The sequence below is a fragment of the Aptenodytes forsteri genome, unplaced genomic scaffold (genome assembly GCF_000699145.1).
Source record: "Aptenodytes forsteri isolate BGI_AS27 unplaced genomic scaffold, ASM69914v1 Scaffold5, whole genome shotgun sequence".
Classification (NCBI taxonomy): Eukaryota; Metazoa; Chordata; class Aves; order Sphenisciformes; family Spheniscidae; genus Aptenodytes; species Aptenodytes forsteri.
This window is the reverse complement of record NW_008795672.1, coordinates 448,737-463,275: the sequence shown is the minus strand read 5'-3', so window position 1 is coordinate 463,275 and position 14,539 is coordinate 448,737. Positions and strand designations below refer to the sequence as shown.

The following is a 14,539-nucleotide window of genomic DNA, read 5'->3' as shown; positions in this document are numbered from 1 at the left end:
ACACAGTCTATCAACCACTCCTCCTAGTTTTGTGTCCTCTGCTAACTTGCTGAGGGAGGTGGGTGCAACCTGTCCCATCATCCAGGTCACTAATGAAGGCCAAATAGTGTCAGTCCCAGGACTGACCCCTGGTGTGCACCGTTAGTCAGGGGCCTCCAGCTGGACCTCATCCTGCTGATCACAACCCTTTGAGCCCAGCAGTTCTGCAAGTTTTCAGTCCACCTCACTGTCAGCTTATAGTTCATCCTTCTTCAGTTTGTCTGTGAGGATGTTATGGGAAACAGTATTAAAAGCCTTTCTGAAATTGAGATAAAGCATCCACTGTATCGGTCATCTAATCACAGGAAAAAAATCTGGTTTTGTTCTTAACTTCCTGCTGAAGAAATCTCAGTTTGTGGACAGAATTCAAGGTATGCTGAGCTGGAACAGAGTCTGGAATAAAAGTTTTGAGATGAGTTAACTGTCCTCTTTGCTTCAGGGAGGAGTTAAACCTACTCACAAACCTTCTTTATCTCAGTTTTATTTTGATCATCCCATAAGAAGTTAGAGGGAGGATCACAAATCGGGACAATTGCTGAAAATACAAGTAGGTGGCATTTAGGAACTGCCCCATACGGATTGCACTAACAGGAAAAAAAATGGCATTCATGTACTTGGGGCTGTTTTTGTTTACAGTTTCTAAAACCTTGCTGAAATGTGTTGTGGATGAGTGCCCAAGTTCCTTTGTAGTATAGTACTTTTATGATAAAAGTCTGTTTTGACTTGAGTTGAAGACAGACTTTCGTGTACTTTAGCATGACTTGGATTAAATTATATTTCTTGGTTTTGTCCAGATTTGGATAATGTTTATTTTTCTTCTCAAAGGTGTTATTTTTTGCTTCATGAAATGTGATGCACTGAAGAGTTTTTACTGAATATTGTGAGTTAGAGGTCAAGAGTATTTCAACTTCAGAATTAAAATCAGCGTTATTTCTACCTGTCACTCATGCTGCTGCTTCTTCCTAAATAAAGAAATTCTGAAAAATATTCCTGAAAGTCAGATAAGACAAACTTTCTTTCTTAGTAGCTGATCTTATGGGGAATACTTCCCACAAGCGTCTAACTATTTTTCTTTGCTGACCTTCCTATTAACTAAATGTTTATTTTCAAGGGTAGAGACTTCCATATCAGGGTACTGTTACCAATGGATTTGCAACTGAAAAATGCAAGGTAGGACAGTTTTATGAAAACAATTTGTAAGTGTATGTAACAAAAGTTTATTTTGATAAAAGCAATGATGGATATGCATATGAATTATTATTTTTTCCAATATCAGTGTTGCTAATTAATTCTTACTGGTTAAAACTTAACCTCACAACAAAATTGTACAGCATCAGTGTTAATAAACGCTGACAATAAACATTGCCTATATCAAAATATTTTGTTGTTAATTAACTTTGAAACCTGTTGTAATTAATTGGTTGTATTTATATATAAATTAATGCACGTGGGAAAAAATGTTTATTTAAATCGGACTACTTATATGTCACCATTTGGGAAACAGAAAATTCAGTGCAAAGTTGTAAATTTAAGCAATTATATACCTGAATTAACAAAAGCTATGCTAACCATCATTTTCTCTTTCCTGTTAATACATACTAATTTGCGTTACCCAACTTTTCTTTAAAAGCTCTGTTGTTATTCCTGTGAGTGTTTACCATAGTAGTATGGGGGGGGGCGGGGGGTGTATTGTGTGTATGCACACATGCATGGATTAGTCTGCAACGTTGTATTCCATACTTCTGCCTAGGCCAGCCTGCTCTGAACTGTGAACAGATGTGGTATTTGACAGCTTTATTACATTCTAGGTCGGATACTTAAAACCACATTATAGGCAACTTTGACATTTTCAGGATATAATTTTAAAATATTGGTATATTTTATGAAGTCATATTAGCTTGCAAGAATTATGTTGTTGTTGTCAGCAAAGAACAGGCTTTTGTAGGTAAATGCTTAATTTTTAATGGGCTTAGGGATAGTGACATTTGAAAGTTTTAAATAACTGAATATGAAAACTCAAAGAAATTTTGAAGTATTGTTTACTTTGGGTTTTTCTTGAAGAAAAACTTAAGTTGTTGTATAGCAGGCTTTCTGATCTCTTACAAAAATCACGTACTGTGAATTTGAAATTTATACGAAATACTGTTTGTCTAGGATAGAGTGTAGCTGGCACCTAAAGAAGATACTGCATGGATATCGGCATATTTTAAAGCAGGTATACAACTTTTAAGACCGTTTCTGTTAAATGCGTGCTTATAATAATTCTGAAAAGCTTATACTCACGCACCTATTGTAAAAGTGTTAAAGAACTCTCCTTTCATTGTATAGCCAAGATTTATTTTGAAATGCTGGAGGATTTGCAGGTCAATCTAAAGAGAGATGGGTAGAATTTAGTAAATACTTATTTTTATTCAAGCTTTATTTTGTTGAAGATTGAGATAGCAGCCATTGATTAAAAATCGTTCTGACATTTTACTGGAATTTTTCTTTAATCTCTCAATTAGAAATGAGGTTTTGTTTTTCCTTTTTTATATATTTATTTTTTACAAACTGTTCATAATGCAAAGAAGAGAATTCACATTAATTATTGATAGACCTAGCTCATGCTGTGTTGTAGACAGTCAAGGACTCTAAGTTAAACTGTCCTATCCAGGAGCAGCTTTGGAGCAAGGATACAACAGCTCTGCAGTCACGAGGAACGTTTTGTTTCTAAGAAGGCATCTTTGCTACCTGTGCTAGTTGAGACACTGTATCTCATGGACTGTGCACCCCTTTGTAGAACAAGGGTTGTGAGTTGGGAGTAATCCAAGATACAGAGCCAAGGAAACTGAAGTGTAAATATGTACCGCATCTGAAGATAGACAGGGCTCCTTAATCATGTACAGCATCTAAAAGAAGGCAGGTCTGGAGAGTTCCTAAAGAAAATGTAACCAACTAAGAAACATTTTTGAGTGATTCTAAAGCTTCTCTTCTCATTGGTGAAGACTAAAGTATTCATAAATGTCTTCATAAATACATCAAGTGTAAAGTCTTCATAAACTATAGAAATGTGTAATGTGACATGATGTGACGAAGGTGATGGTTAATTTTTAGTAGTTTCCTGTAGTCTGGGAGATTTGTTCTGTAGTTGAAATACTTAAACGTGGTGTACGGTTGGACTTTTCTTTAAAAGCTCTGTTGTTATTCCTGTGAGTGTTTACCATAGTAGTATGGGGGGGGGCGGGGGGTGTATTGTGTGTATGCACACATGCATGGATTAGTCTGCAACGTTGTATTCCATACTTCTGCCTAGGCCAGCCTGCTCTGAACTGTGAACAGATGTGGTATTTGACAGCTTTATTACATTCTAGGTCGGATACTTAAAACCACATTATAGGCAACTTTGACATTTTCAGGATATAATTTTAAAATATTGGTATATTTTATGAAGTCATATTAGCTTGCAAGAATTATGTTGTTGTTGTCAGCAAAGAACAGGCTTTTGTAGGTAAATGCTTAATTTTTAATGGGCTTAGGGATAGTGACATTTGAAAGTTTTAAATAACTGAATATGAAAACTCAAAGAAATTTTGAAGTATTGTTTACTTTGGGTTTTTCTTGAAGAAAAACTTAAGTTGTTGTATAGCAGGCTTTCTGATCTCTTACAAAAATCACGTACTGTGAATTTGAAATTTATACGAAATACTGTTTGTCTAGGATAGAGTGTAGCTGGCACCTAAAGAAGATACTGCATGGATATCGGCATATTTTAAAGCAGGTATACAACTTTTAAGACCGTTTCTGTTAAATGCGTGCTTATAATAATTCTGAAAAGCTTATACTCACGCACCTATTGTAAAAGTGTTAAAGAACTCTCCTTTCATTGTATAGCCAAGATTTATTTTGAAATGCTGGAGGATTTGCAGGTCAATCTAAAGAGAGATGGGTAGAATTTAGTAAATACTTATTTTTATTCAAGCTTTATTTTGTTGAAGATTGAGATAGCAGCCATTGATTAAAAATCGTTCTGACATTTTACTGGAATTTTTCTTTAATCTCTCAATTAGAAATGAGGTTTTGTTTTTCCTTTTTTATATATTTATTTTTTACAAACTGTTCATAATGCAAAGAAGAGAATTCACATTAATTATTGATAGACCTAGCTCATGCTGTGTTGTAGACAGTCAAGGACTCTAAGTTAAACTGTCCTATCCAGGAGCAGCTTTGGAGCAAGGATACAACAGCTCTGCAGTCACGAGGAACGTTTTGTTTCTAAGAAGGCATCTTTGCTACCTGTGCTAGTTGAGACACTGTATCTCATGGACTGTGCACCCCTTTGTAGAACAAGGGTTGTGAGTTGGGAGTAATCCAAGATACAGAGCCAAGGAAACTGAAGTGTAAATATGTACCGCATCTGAAGATAGACAGGGCTCCTTAATCATGTACAGCATCTAAAAGAAGGCAGGTCTGGAGAGTTCCTAAAGAAAATGTAACCAACTAAGAAACATTTTTGAGTGATTCTAAAGCTTCTGTTCTCATTGGTGAAGACTAAAGTATTCATAAATGTCTTCATAAATACATCAAGTGTAAAGTCTTCATAAACTATAGAAATGTGTAATGTGACATGATGTGACGAAGGTGATGGTTAATTTTTAGTAGTTTCCTGTAGTCTGGGAGATTTGTTCTGTAGTTGAAATACTTAAACGTGGTGTACGGTTGGGTTTTTTTATGTTAGTTGGTTTGACAATACTAGAAAAATAGACAGTTAGCCTGAAATTATTTGCCACTAAAAGTTATGAGTTGAAGAAAATGAACTGATATTGTGTTCCCTCCAGAGGTTGCAGAGCTGTCCAGATCTTGCCAGTTTTATGGTGGAGCTGAAAACTATTTTGGTAAGTGACAGAATATGTATGTAGGAGATGGGATGTTCTTATAGCTTTGGTTTTCACTTTCAGTTTTTTACAGTTTACTGTTTGATAGATGAATTTATGTTTGGTTTTGTTTTTTTTTTAGGAAGAGGTGATTTTGTATGTAGGCTGTTCATGTAATATTTGTATAACTATCCTTTAGGATTTTAAGTAACTGTACTCTTTGGAAATTGGAGTGTTATAGAAAAATTAAAATCCGGGCAAGGGATCTCAGTATAGAGCCATCCTCTTTACAGTGATTTTCTTGGAATTCGTGGTATTGTCCAGGTGGTAAAGAAGGCTTATCATCATACAAAGGATTATACAGTCAGTGGATTACTGAAGGTGTTTTCACCTCTGTGACAACTTGACCAATAAATGCAGAAAGCTTTTTTTTATAGTTCAGAGACTGCTGTTTATTCTTTTTTTAAAAGTTTTTCTAATCTGGGATTGAAGAGTAGCAAAGTCTTTAGTTAACAACATGAAACTGACAATTTCTTGTCTGTTAGTAAAACATGATTCTATGAGCATTCTTGGCAAAGAATACTTGGGTATAACCTACTTAACTTAGAAATAAAACGCAGTAAGTATTCTTCAAAACAACAACAAAAATACCCTCCTGGTATTACGCTACTGTTCTATGCCAGGAATGCCTTTCCTCAGTATTGGTTCAATCCCTGCCAAGCTGGATTACACTAAACCAGGCAAAGGTGCTTGGAATAAGACTCAATAAGAATGTCTACATGTGGCTATTTTGGAATATTTCACAATAGCTATTCCAGTTTATTTGCCTGGCTACACAAGCACTTATAAAATGAGAATGCAATGAAAGTATAATTCATTCAAAATAGTAAAATAGTGATCCTCAACGCAGATAGTAAAAACAACAGAAGACACTGTGGGAGAACTGGGCAGAAATGATTGTTATACTGATTAATTCTATTTCTTTTATTTAAATTTCTTTTATTAATAATTTTATTATAAATTTCATTAATTTATTGTCCTGTAAGCATAATTTTAACTCAACTACAGTTTTAAAGAACAAGTAGCACAACGCAAATGTGGAACATATGGTTTGGTTTTGTTTTTCTCTGTAACGTGGCATTAGCTTTTTGATAAAAATTTTTTTGAGGCATTATGACATACTTGATGAGTGTCTGTACCAAAACTTACTCTCTGGGATCCTATGATGTTAAAATTGAGAAATTGATTTTTTGAAATTTTTTTTTTGATTGTTATATAAAGTTGTATATACTTACTTAAAAATAATATGGGAGATTTCATGTATGTGTTGTCTTTTGTGGCTGGGGAGCCCCGGAGACAGCTGTGGGCTTAATAGAACCTTCTTTTGAAATGTTACTTCAGTCAAGATGCTTGACTTCAAATTTATTAGCTGAAAAAGAGGCACATTTGATATTTGCATCTGAAGACTATGTTATCAACATCTGTGGGTTTTTTTTAAATTGCAGATGTTTTCATTACCAGTATCTGAAGTAATTTACCAAACAGCTTCTTTGTCTGCTTTAGCTGGAGGCTATAACAAAACAAATGCAGTGTACAGTTAATTTTACATAAGCTTAATATTTTTGAATGAATTGCAAAAATCACATGACTAAATAGATGCAAAAATATTGAAATCTTTCTTAATGATGTTTTTAATGTTCTTTTAAACAGGAAATTGCTTTAAAGAATACACAAGACCTGCATATACCACGGCCGCCAGAATACTACTCCTGTCTTGTCAGAGATCTGGAAATACTGGGTTGGGATAAGTATGTTTATTTTATTTCTTAACAGACATTATCTTTAGAATATCTGTTCTTCTTTTGTATTTGTGAGTTGAACATATCAAATGTACTTGTTCTGTTAATTTATCCTGTTCAGAAACTGATTTTGCTTTAAAAACTCTGCTGCTTTGTTTTTAATTAAAAAAAAAAAAAAGCCAACAAACCTGTATCAATTGAAGGTTTATTTTCAGTCTCAAATAACTGAGCTGAAAGGTGAGATGCTACTACTAAGAAATCAATTCTTCTTTGACCTATGAAATATTGGCATAGTAAACATATTTAATACAACTCTTATAGTTCTCCTTTTTCTTCCTTCTTTTTCCTACTTCGTACAGCTTTTTTTGGCTATTCCCATATGCTAGGGTTGATCATCGTGTACCTTTATGCCTTCATAAAAACAGTTCATACATTTTTTAGAACTAGAATAATTATCTTTAAAGAATAGTTCTATCTTGCTCTCCATAGCACAAGGATCTCCTTAGACAAAGGAATAACATAGTTCATCCACAAAAAGGTAAAAAAGGGAAAATCTAAAAAAAAAAAAAAAAAGTGAGTGGAGGGGAGAATTTGGAAAGCTGTAAATCCAGAACTTCCAAACAGCCAGCTCTTTGCAACACCCACAGAGAGAAACTTAGATGTATTTTTTGCTACCCAGATGGGCCCAAACAGAGATGAGGGCTATGGAAAAGCATTCCTTAGTCTCCAAAAACATTGCAAGCAGACCATGTCTGGGGGAGCAGGGGGGCATTTCCAAGCGGCAAAAATGTTGGTTACTGCACAAGGAGAGTATAAACTGTGTCACCTGGGGATGGAGGCTCAGTGCACCCAAGAACGTGGTTTCATGTATATGCTGTACTATAAATTGAGTATCTGTGGAACAAGAAGTGACGGTTCAGGTCGTCTTCTGGGGGAAGGAGAACTAGAAGTGAATCTTTTCACCCCAACTAAAATGGTTGGTTTAATACCATGGGGAAGAATGTCACATCAGGAAAGGATATTTGACTGTGTTGAGGAATGAAATGTACACATTTCATGCCTCTGGGTGCCTTCTCATTAGGGTCTTGAATGAGTGCAAACAGATTATATTATTCACAGTCCCATATACTCTCATATGAGCTCATAGAACAAATCTAATTTCATCCTCCTACAGAGGAAAGCAAGGTTGTTCTCCTCATACCTCCTATAGCAACCTGAAGGAACACACAGTTGTGATCGAGTACACAAGGTCCGTGTGGAAATTTTTCAGAAATCTGCAAAGCTTCCTGTTTTGCAGACTTTTACTTGAAAAGCTTTAACTGCCATCACGTGTGCCACCACTGGCAAGTTCTCTGATACTGAGTCTTCTCCTCCTCCAGCAGAGAGCCTGGGATGGACTGATTTCTATCCTCTCCCCTAGAACCTCCAGGAGACCTCTATGGGGTTGAAGGAGGTAGCTGGTTCTGTGTAGGGAGGCATTAAGGAAATATATTTGAAGGCTGTCTTTAATAATGTGCAATTAATCTCTCAGTGCCTTCTTTTGGGGGGGTCAAGACAAAAGATTTTGTAGGATGTTGAAGAGTTTTGAATAAGAAGCTAATTTTTAGTTTCAGTAAAATGAAAGTTAAAAAAAAAAGTCTACATTTGCGGTTTTCAACAAGACAAGTCTACTTTTACCTTAGTCTTGGATGGTAAGTTAACTTTAACAAGTGTTTATTTTGCTGGATGAAATAAAGAAACCTTCGGTTTAAGAATAGTTTTGGGTTTTCTCACCTGATTTGTATATAAGTAAATAACGTGATTAACATTAAGTAGGAATTTGCTTTGAAGGCCCACATTTATTTAAAGATTTAAAACATCCTTGTTAAATCAGCTGAAGTTTTTTCAGTGATTTCCGTTATTAAGTATGTAGTTGTGCCAGCTGATGACATACTCTATTCAAATTTCTCAGACTCAGATCTGAGAATATTAGTTACAATTTCCTAAACACATGGGAAGTAAATTTTGAATCATGCCTGCTCTCCCAAAATGGAAAAAAACAGAAAAACAAACCCCACTTCAAAAAGCCCATGCCAGCAAAACAGACACTGACATACAATAAATACACTTTAAAGATATAAGTATGTAAAATGTACTATATTTATAATTTCATATATTAATATAGTTTATTAGTTACAATTTCCTAAACACATGGGAAGTAAATTTTGAATCATGCCTGCTCTCCCAAAATGGAAAAAAACAGAAAAACAAACCCCACTTCAAAAAGCCCATGCCAGCAAAACAGACACTGACATACAATAAATACACTTTAAAGATATAAGTATGTAAAATGTACTATATTTATAATTTCATATATGAATATAGTATGTAGCTGAGTATACTAAAAATACACTTTGAAAATACGATTTAGTAGCTTATCTCAAACCTGATACTTCTTCTGACTTGCTGTACATACAAAACATCCAGTGGTTTATATTAAAAAGCACATCAGTGTTTTATCAGAGAGCGTGCTTCTAGGGCAGAATTTGACTTGGTTTCTAGGCAAAGATGGTCTTCATGTAGACACACAACTTATGCTGTGCTTTTGTCCAGTGCAGTCATGTAACTCAGTAAACATACACCTCTTGATTGACTTATGTTACAGATAAGGTCTCTATTTGATTGGGTTTTTTTGGTTGGGGAAGTCAATCATTAATCAAAGGGCTAGGCTGTACGTAGGAGATCATATCTGGTTTACTGTGAATTGGAAGGAGAATAACCTAGAGAGGCGATTTGAAGTACATTAGTAAGCTACACCTCTAATTATATTGTTAAAAGCACACTAAAATGAACTACTAAGAAGGCCTCTTAACCTAGACTGATTTTGAGTTGCAGGTGATGCGTATTTGCATGTTAGTTCAAAACATCCTGGTATGGTCTTTCAGCACAAAACTAAGCCTGCATTTAGTACTGGCAGTAAGGATCAATCACTGCTCACACCTTGAGAAGCCTCCAGCTTCATTTGTCAGGATTTTTCTTAGAAAAGAACTGGCTTGTTGCGGACCCTAGACTTACTTTTTTTCCTAGTGAGTTTTGGGTCATGCTGGAAGCTGACTGCATCCAAATCCAACTGCAAAACTGGAGGATATTTTGTTTGAAAGAGAATCAAAGCAATAGGCTGTGGTTCCTTTACTTCTGAAGTGAGTTAAGAAGCTCTCAGGTATGGCACAAATTTAGTGTGTTCTAAGGGCTTTTATCTACGGAATATGTGAAGTTTCTCAGAAACAAATTAAAGACATTATCTGCAGTGATATTGCACCTCTTTTGTCCTAAACCACTGGAAGTACAAACAGTAATGAGGATTGCAAATGGGCAGGCTGCTGTGATTAGATACAATCACTTTCTCTGTGATACAGAAAACTTGATTCTTTGACCTAATTTAGGTGTGGGGGAGGGTGAATATGCTTTCATATTCAAATACTTGTACACAAAAGTCACAGTTCAACAGGTTATAAAATTGTACCAAATTTCCAACGCTAAGTGCTATCCTAACAGCTGAGGAGTTCGAAGGAGGATACTTCCTTCGTTTTAAGAACGTGGAAAAATACCAGCACAAACCTAATCAGCTGAGGTGGGAGAGAGTACACATGTAGTAGTATTAAGCTATAGGAAAGGCTCTTCTAATACTATCTCATAATCTTGCTAGTTGATTCAATGACAATGTCTTGGGAAGGTAAATTATCGACTATAAAACATTTGTAGGACTCTTATCACCCTCACGTGGATTCATAAAGGTTGCTAGTATCTCTTAAGTCCATGGTGTGAGTCATGATCTCTCAAGTCTCGATGCATTTCTGCTTGATACTTGCCAAGTTTTTTTGTAGAAAGTATCTTCTCTTCTTGCCTTCTCCATTTCCAAGGGAATCTGGCCTTGTCATGTGCTCTCAATCATTCGCGTGTTATGCTGCATTACAGTGCTTCAGAGATTTGACTGAGGCTTTCCATCTTTATGGTCATTCCATTTTTTTCTATGTGATAAAATGATGGAGCCTAACAGAGGAATAAAGGTTTATATAACTGAAATATCACCTATGTAAACAATCCCTTATTTGAGTATACAATCATATGAGGAAGTTCATACGACTTTTACAGCATTGTCCAACTTTCTCCAGTCCTATGGAACTGACCCTTTCACCTCTTCTTATCCAAAGAATGGTAGAGTGATGTTACAGAACAGGTAGCCACAAAGCTACTGAGTTCCTTTTTTCTATCCTAAATGGAAAATTGAATCCTCCTTCGTTCCCCAGAGGCAGTTTACTGTTTTTACATTCTGTTGAGAAGAAGGAAGGCTAGCTATGAATTTTCAATCTGGGCTTTTTTCAACCCTGTATGCCCCTTGTCTGAGGAGTTTTTTATTCCTCGGTGGTCCTGTTTGTGAAAAAGTTTGAAAGGGAAGAGAATGTTTTACTAGAAAATCTCCGAGTACATGGTTTGTAATGAACAATACTTAAAAAGTGGTGTGTTGCTTAGCTTGAATAGTTGTCTGGATTGTAGAGGCACTTTATAGCTGTGATGACATTTTTTTTTTTTTACAAAATCTACATTTTTTTACAGTTTTTTTCTGTTATCTCCAACTCAACATTTTAAATTGGTTTTAAAAGATACTTTAAATATGAATTCTAAAACTAGAAACATGATAAAAATTGAATAATGGACAGAACTTGAAAATCATTTTACGATGTATCCCTCTATACATAATTAAGCGGGTAGCCATTATTGGTGCTCTTAGCACCTTTTCCAAATGCTTACTTTTTTTTTTTTAAAGTTTGTCTAATTTATACTGTCAATAAAACTGAATGTGAAGTCCATTGCTCTCTAAGAAATAAACATAATTTTTTAGTCTTGTTCCCTCCCACCCAATATAGAGTAAGGAACTGTAAAAAATGTTTGATTTTAAACTAAAATAATCCATACCTTTCTGGCACCTCAAGAGTGAAGTGGTCCAAACAAGATGACTGTCAGAACAAATAATTTTAAATCCTAAACACCTTGACAGCATCCCTTTAATTTTGCCGTTCTCTTTTGCTGTCTAACCTCAAAGTGCATTGATGCAGGCACCAGTTGTGCTCTGTTTTGAACACTGATATATCTTTTATTGCAGTAACCCTTCTGTGCCTTAGCTGCTGGTTTAGGATTTCCCCACCCCAGGCAACAGTAGATGGAGGGGTGGGATACAGGTAGTTTCTTATCTTTATTAAACTTTGTGATACAATTTTGAGGTAAAGTTGGAACAAAGCGGGAGTAATGATTTTTTTCCAATTAGAGGGAGAATGCTCTAATTCTTTCTAAATAAATCGAGTTTAATTGACTACAGTTGAATTCCACTTTTATCAAGACTTATTTCTTTCAGCTGTTGTGGAGAAAAGGAGTGTCAAAATACTCCCAGGAATCTGTAGGACTATTTAATATTGCGTTAAAGTTAATCAGCATTAAACATGAAATAATATATTTCCTTCCCTACTTACTACCACTACTGCTTTTTCCATCTGTATTTTTCAGTTCCCTCGTATTGAGGCTATGTCATTTATGCAGATCATTTTCTTTTCTTCTTTTCACTTCCTTCCTAGGAATGTGCACACCCTTTGGTGTATGTCTACTTTTTCTTGTACAGGCTTCTACAACTCCGTTGTCAGTTTGGCTTGAAAGAGAACCATTTTTCCCAGCATGCTGGCTTGAGTGACTGGGCTAGTATGGAATGGCTTAAAAAAAAAAAAAGTTACTTAGGCCAGCAAGCAGATGCTTTCTTTGACCTCTGATAGGTCTTTCCATCAGCCTGGGTGATAAGTTGTACGGTAATCTTGGACTGCTTTTTATCTTTACATGAGAATGACATAGTAAAAATGCCACAATATCCACACACCCAGTTCACTGCTAAATATACGGAGAAGTCTGAACCTTTTTGGCAGTTGTACAGAACAATGTATTTTACAATTGTATTTGTCTTCATTGTTGTGGGAAGCACAAATCAGTGACATCTTAAGTAAAGAGTCAGTGATTATGTCAGAAGTTTTAAAACTTATTTGCATTTAGTATGTACTTGCTACTTGCTTGGGTGCATGTAGACTGTGTAAAACTGTCATGAAACGAAGGCAAATAATCATAAATAACTCATTTTGTACCTGTTTGGGTACTATTTTCTGCAGAAAATCAATTTCAGAATATGAACCAATATCCACTGAATTTTCCACAATAATAGTATTGATAATAAAAGGGAACTTCATTGAAGAGAAAAGCAAATCAAGAGCATAAAAGTCTCATACAGTAAGAAACTGCAGAAATGGATCAAAGATTTGACAGGAAGTTTAATGTGTACATAAGTAGAGGCTGACAGGAACATGCTGTGTGTGTCAAAGGTTCCAGTGATGGAAAACTGAAACACAGTGCTCACTGACCACAGCATGAGCCTTGACACACATTGTAAATAACCCAAAGATATATGACTGCATTAAGCAGTAGACTGGTGTATTAACAGCAGTAAATCTAGAACAGCAGAAATGGTTGGCATATAGGACTTCCTCTGATTAATATTTGTAACAGACTAATAAGAGTATTGCAGACATTTCAAACTGTACTTCTTACAATGCTGTTAGAGTTTTCTTTTCTCTTTCAGAGTCGCATATGTCGATACTGGTCTTACCACAATCAAGCTAAAAGCTGAAGACTCTTGTGGTCGACAGCATCTCATCACTCTGAAGTTAAATGCAAAGGTGAATTTATGTGGGAGAAAATATTTTAAGGCTCCTTGAAATAAAATGGTTTTTTCTTAATTCATAAGGATTTTAGAGCGTTGCTCTTGGTTTGTTGGGAGGGCTGTTCTGAAAGATAATGGGGGGGGGCATTGAGAATTTTTTTTACATAAAGTAGAGTTTTCAGACTTTAACTATATTTAAAATGAATATTGCGTTATGGTTATCTGTAAGAATCTTTTCATGTGAAACTGTGCATCACATGAAAAACACTTTATGATATTGCAACTATTTTACTGGATTACAGACAAAGCCGTCTGGGAGACTTTCATTCATTATCACTCCATCCAGAGACTGTGCATATAACAAGAATTAGAGTATGTTGGGTTGCTTCTTTAGCAAGTCTTACTGGTAAAACTATAGATACAAAGATTTATGAAAAACTGACTACAGAAGTGAGTTCCTTGTGTTAAAAAAATTATTTCCTTTTAGTCTAAATAATTGGCTGATTTTGACAGTGCTTGCAAAGCAAATCCATGGTCTTGTGTGGAAGCAGAAAAATGTTAATTCTTCCTGGTACTGAGAACTGAACTCAAATTGCAGTGTTTGTTCACAGAATTTCTCATTTCAAGGCATAAATCTCTTATCAGAAATGATGAATATTCAGGCTGCATGGTGACAATTGTATGGTAATAGCTGTTGTCTTCAGAAAATCAGTCTAGGGGAAAAAGTGGATCCGCAAGTGTCTAAACGTTGTTGTTTGGGACTATCCTTGGTCCATCATCTGGAGTAATAATCTTGAAGGGATGAGGAGTGGGCACGGTATTGTAAGATTAAATTTCATTTTCACAGACCTCCTATATTCCTTTATATAGCAGGAGTTTTTTAGTAAGACAAGCTAATTTTACCTTAGAGGGGAAAAAGGAGCCTGTGTAAAAAGTACTGTTTGGGAATTGAGGTTGCTAAAGTGGATTTTAAAAAAAAGAGTATAACTATCCTACATGCACAGAGTAACGAATGCATGATTAATTTGCTAGTCAGTCCATTATGAAATATATTGATGGAAAAAAATACATCTGGAAGTACAATTATGGTCTATTTAACGTGCAAGGAGAGTAACCGGACT

The 14,539-nt window shown here is 35.4% G+C and overlaps 1 protein-coding gene across 1 annotated transcript in view; it reads left to right on the top strand.

Annotated features, from left to right (window-relative positions):
* The first annotated feature begins 1,154 nt into the window (after positions 1-1,154).
* The window catches only part of FANCL (Fanconi anemia complementation group L), a 29,974-nt gene continuing 16,589 nt past the window's right edge, over positions 1,155-14,539 (top strand). Inside the window, exons 1-5 of the mRNA XM_009282548.2 lie at positions 1,155-1,209; positions 2,194-2,254; positions 4,854-4,910; positions 6,600-6,697; positions 13,338-13,434. Of these exons, the coding sequence (XP_009280823.2) occupies positions 1,184-1,209; positions 2,194-2,254; positions 4,854-4,910; positions 6,600-6,697; positions 13,338-13,434 (339 nt within the window). The 5' untranslated portion in view covers positions 1,155-1,183. The remainder of the gene's footprint in view (positions 1,210-2,193; positions 2,255-4,853; positions 4,911-6,599; positions 6,698-13,337; positions 13,435-14,539) is intronic.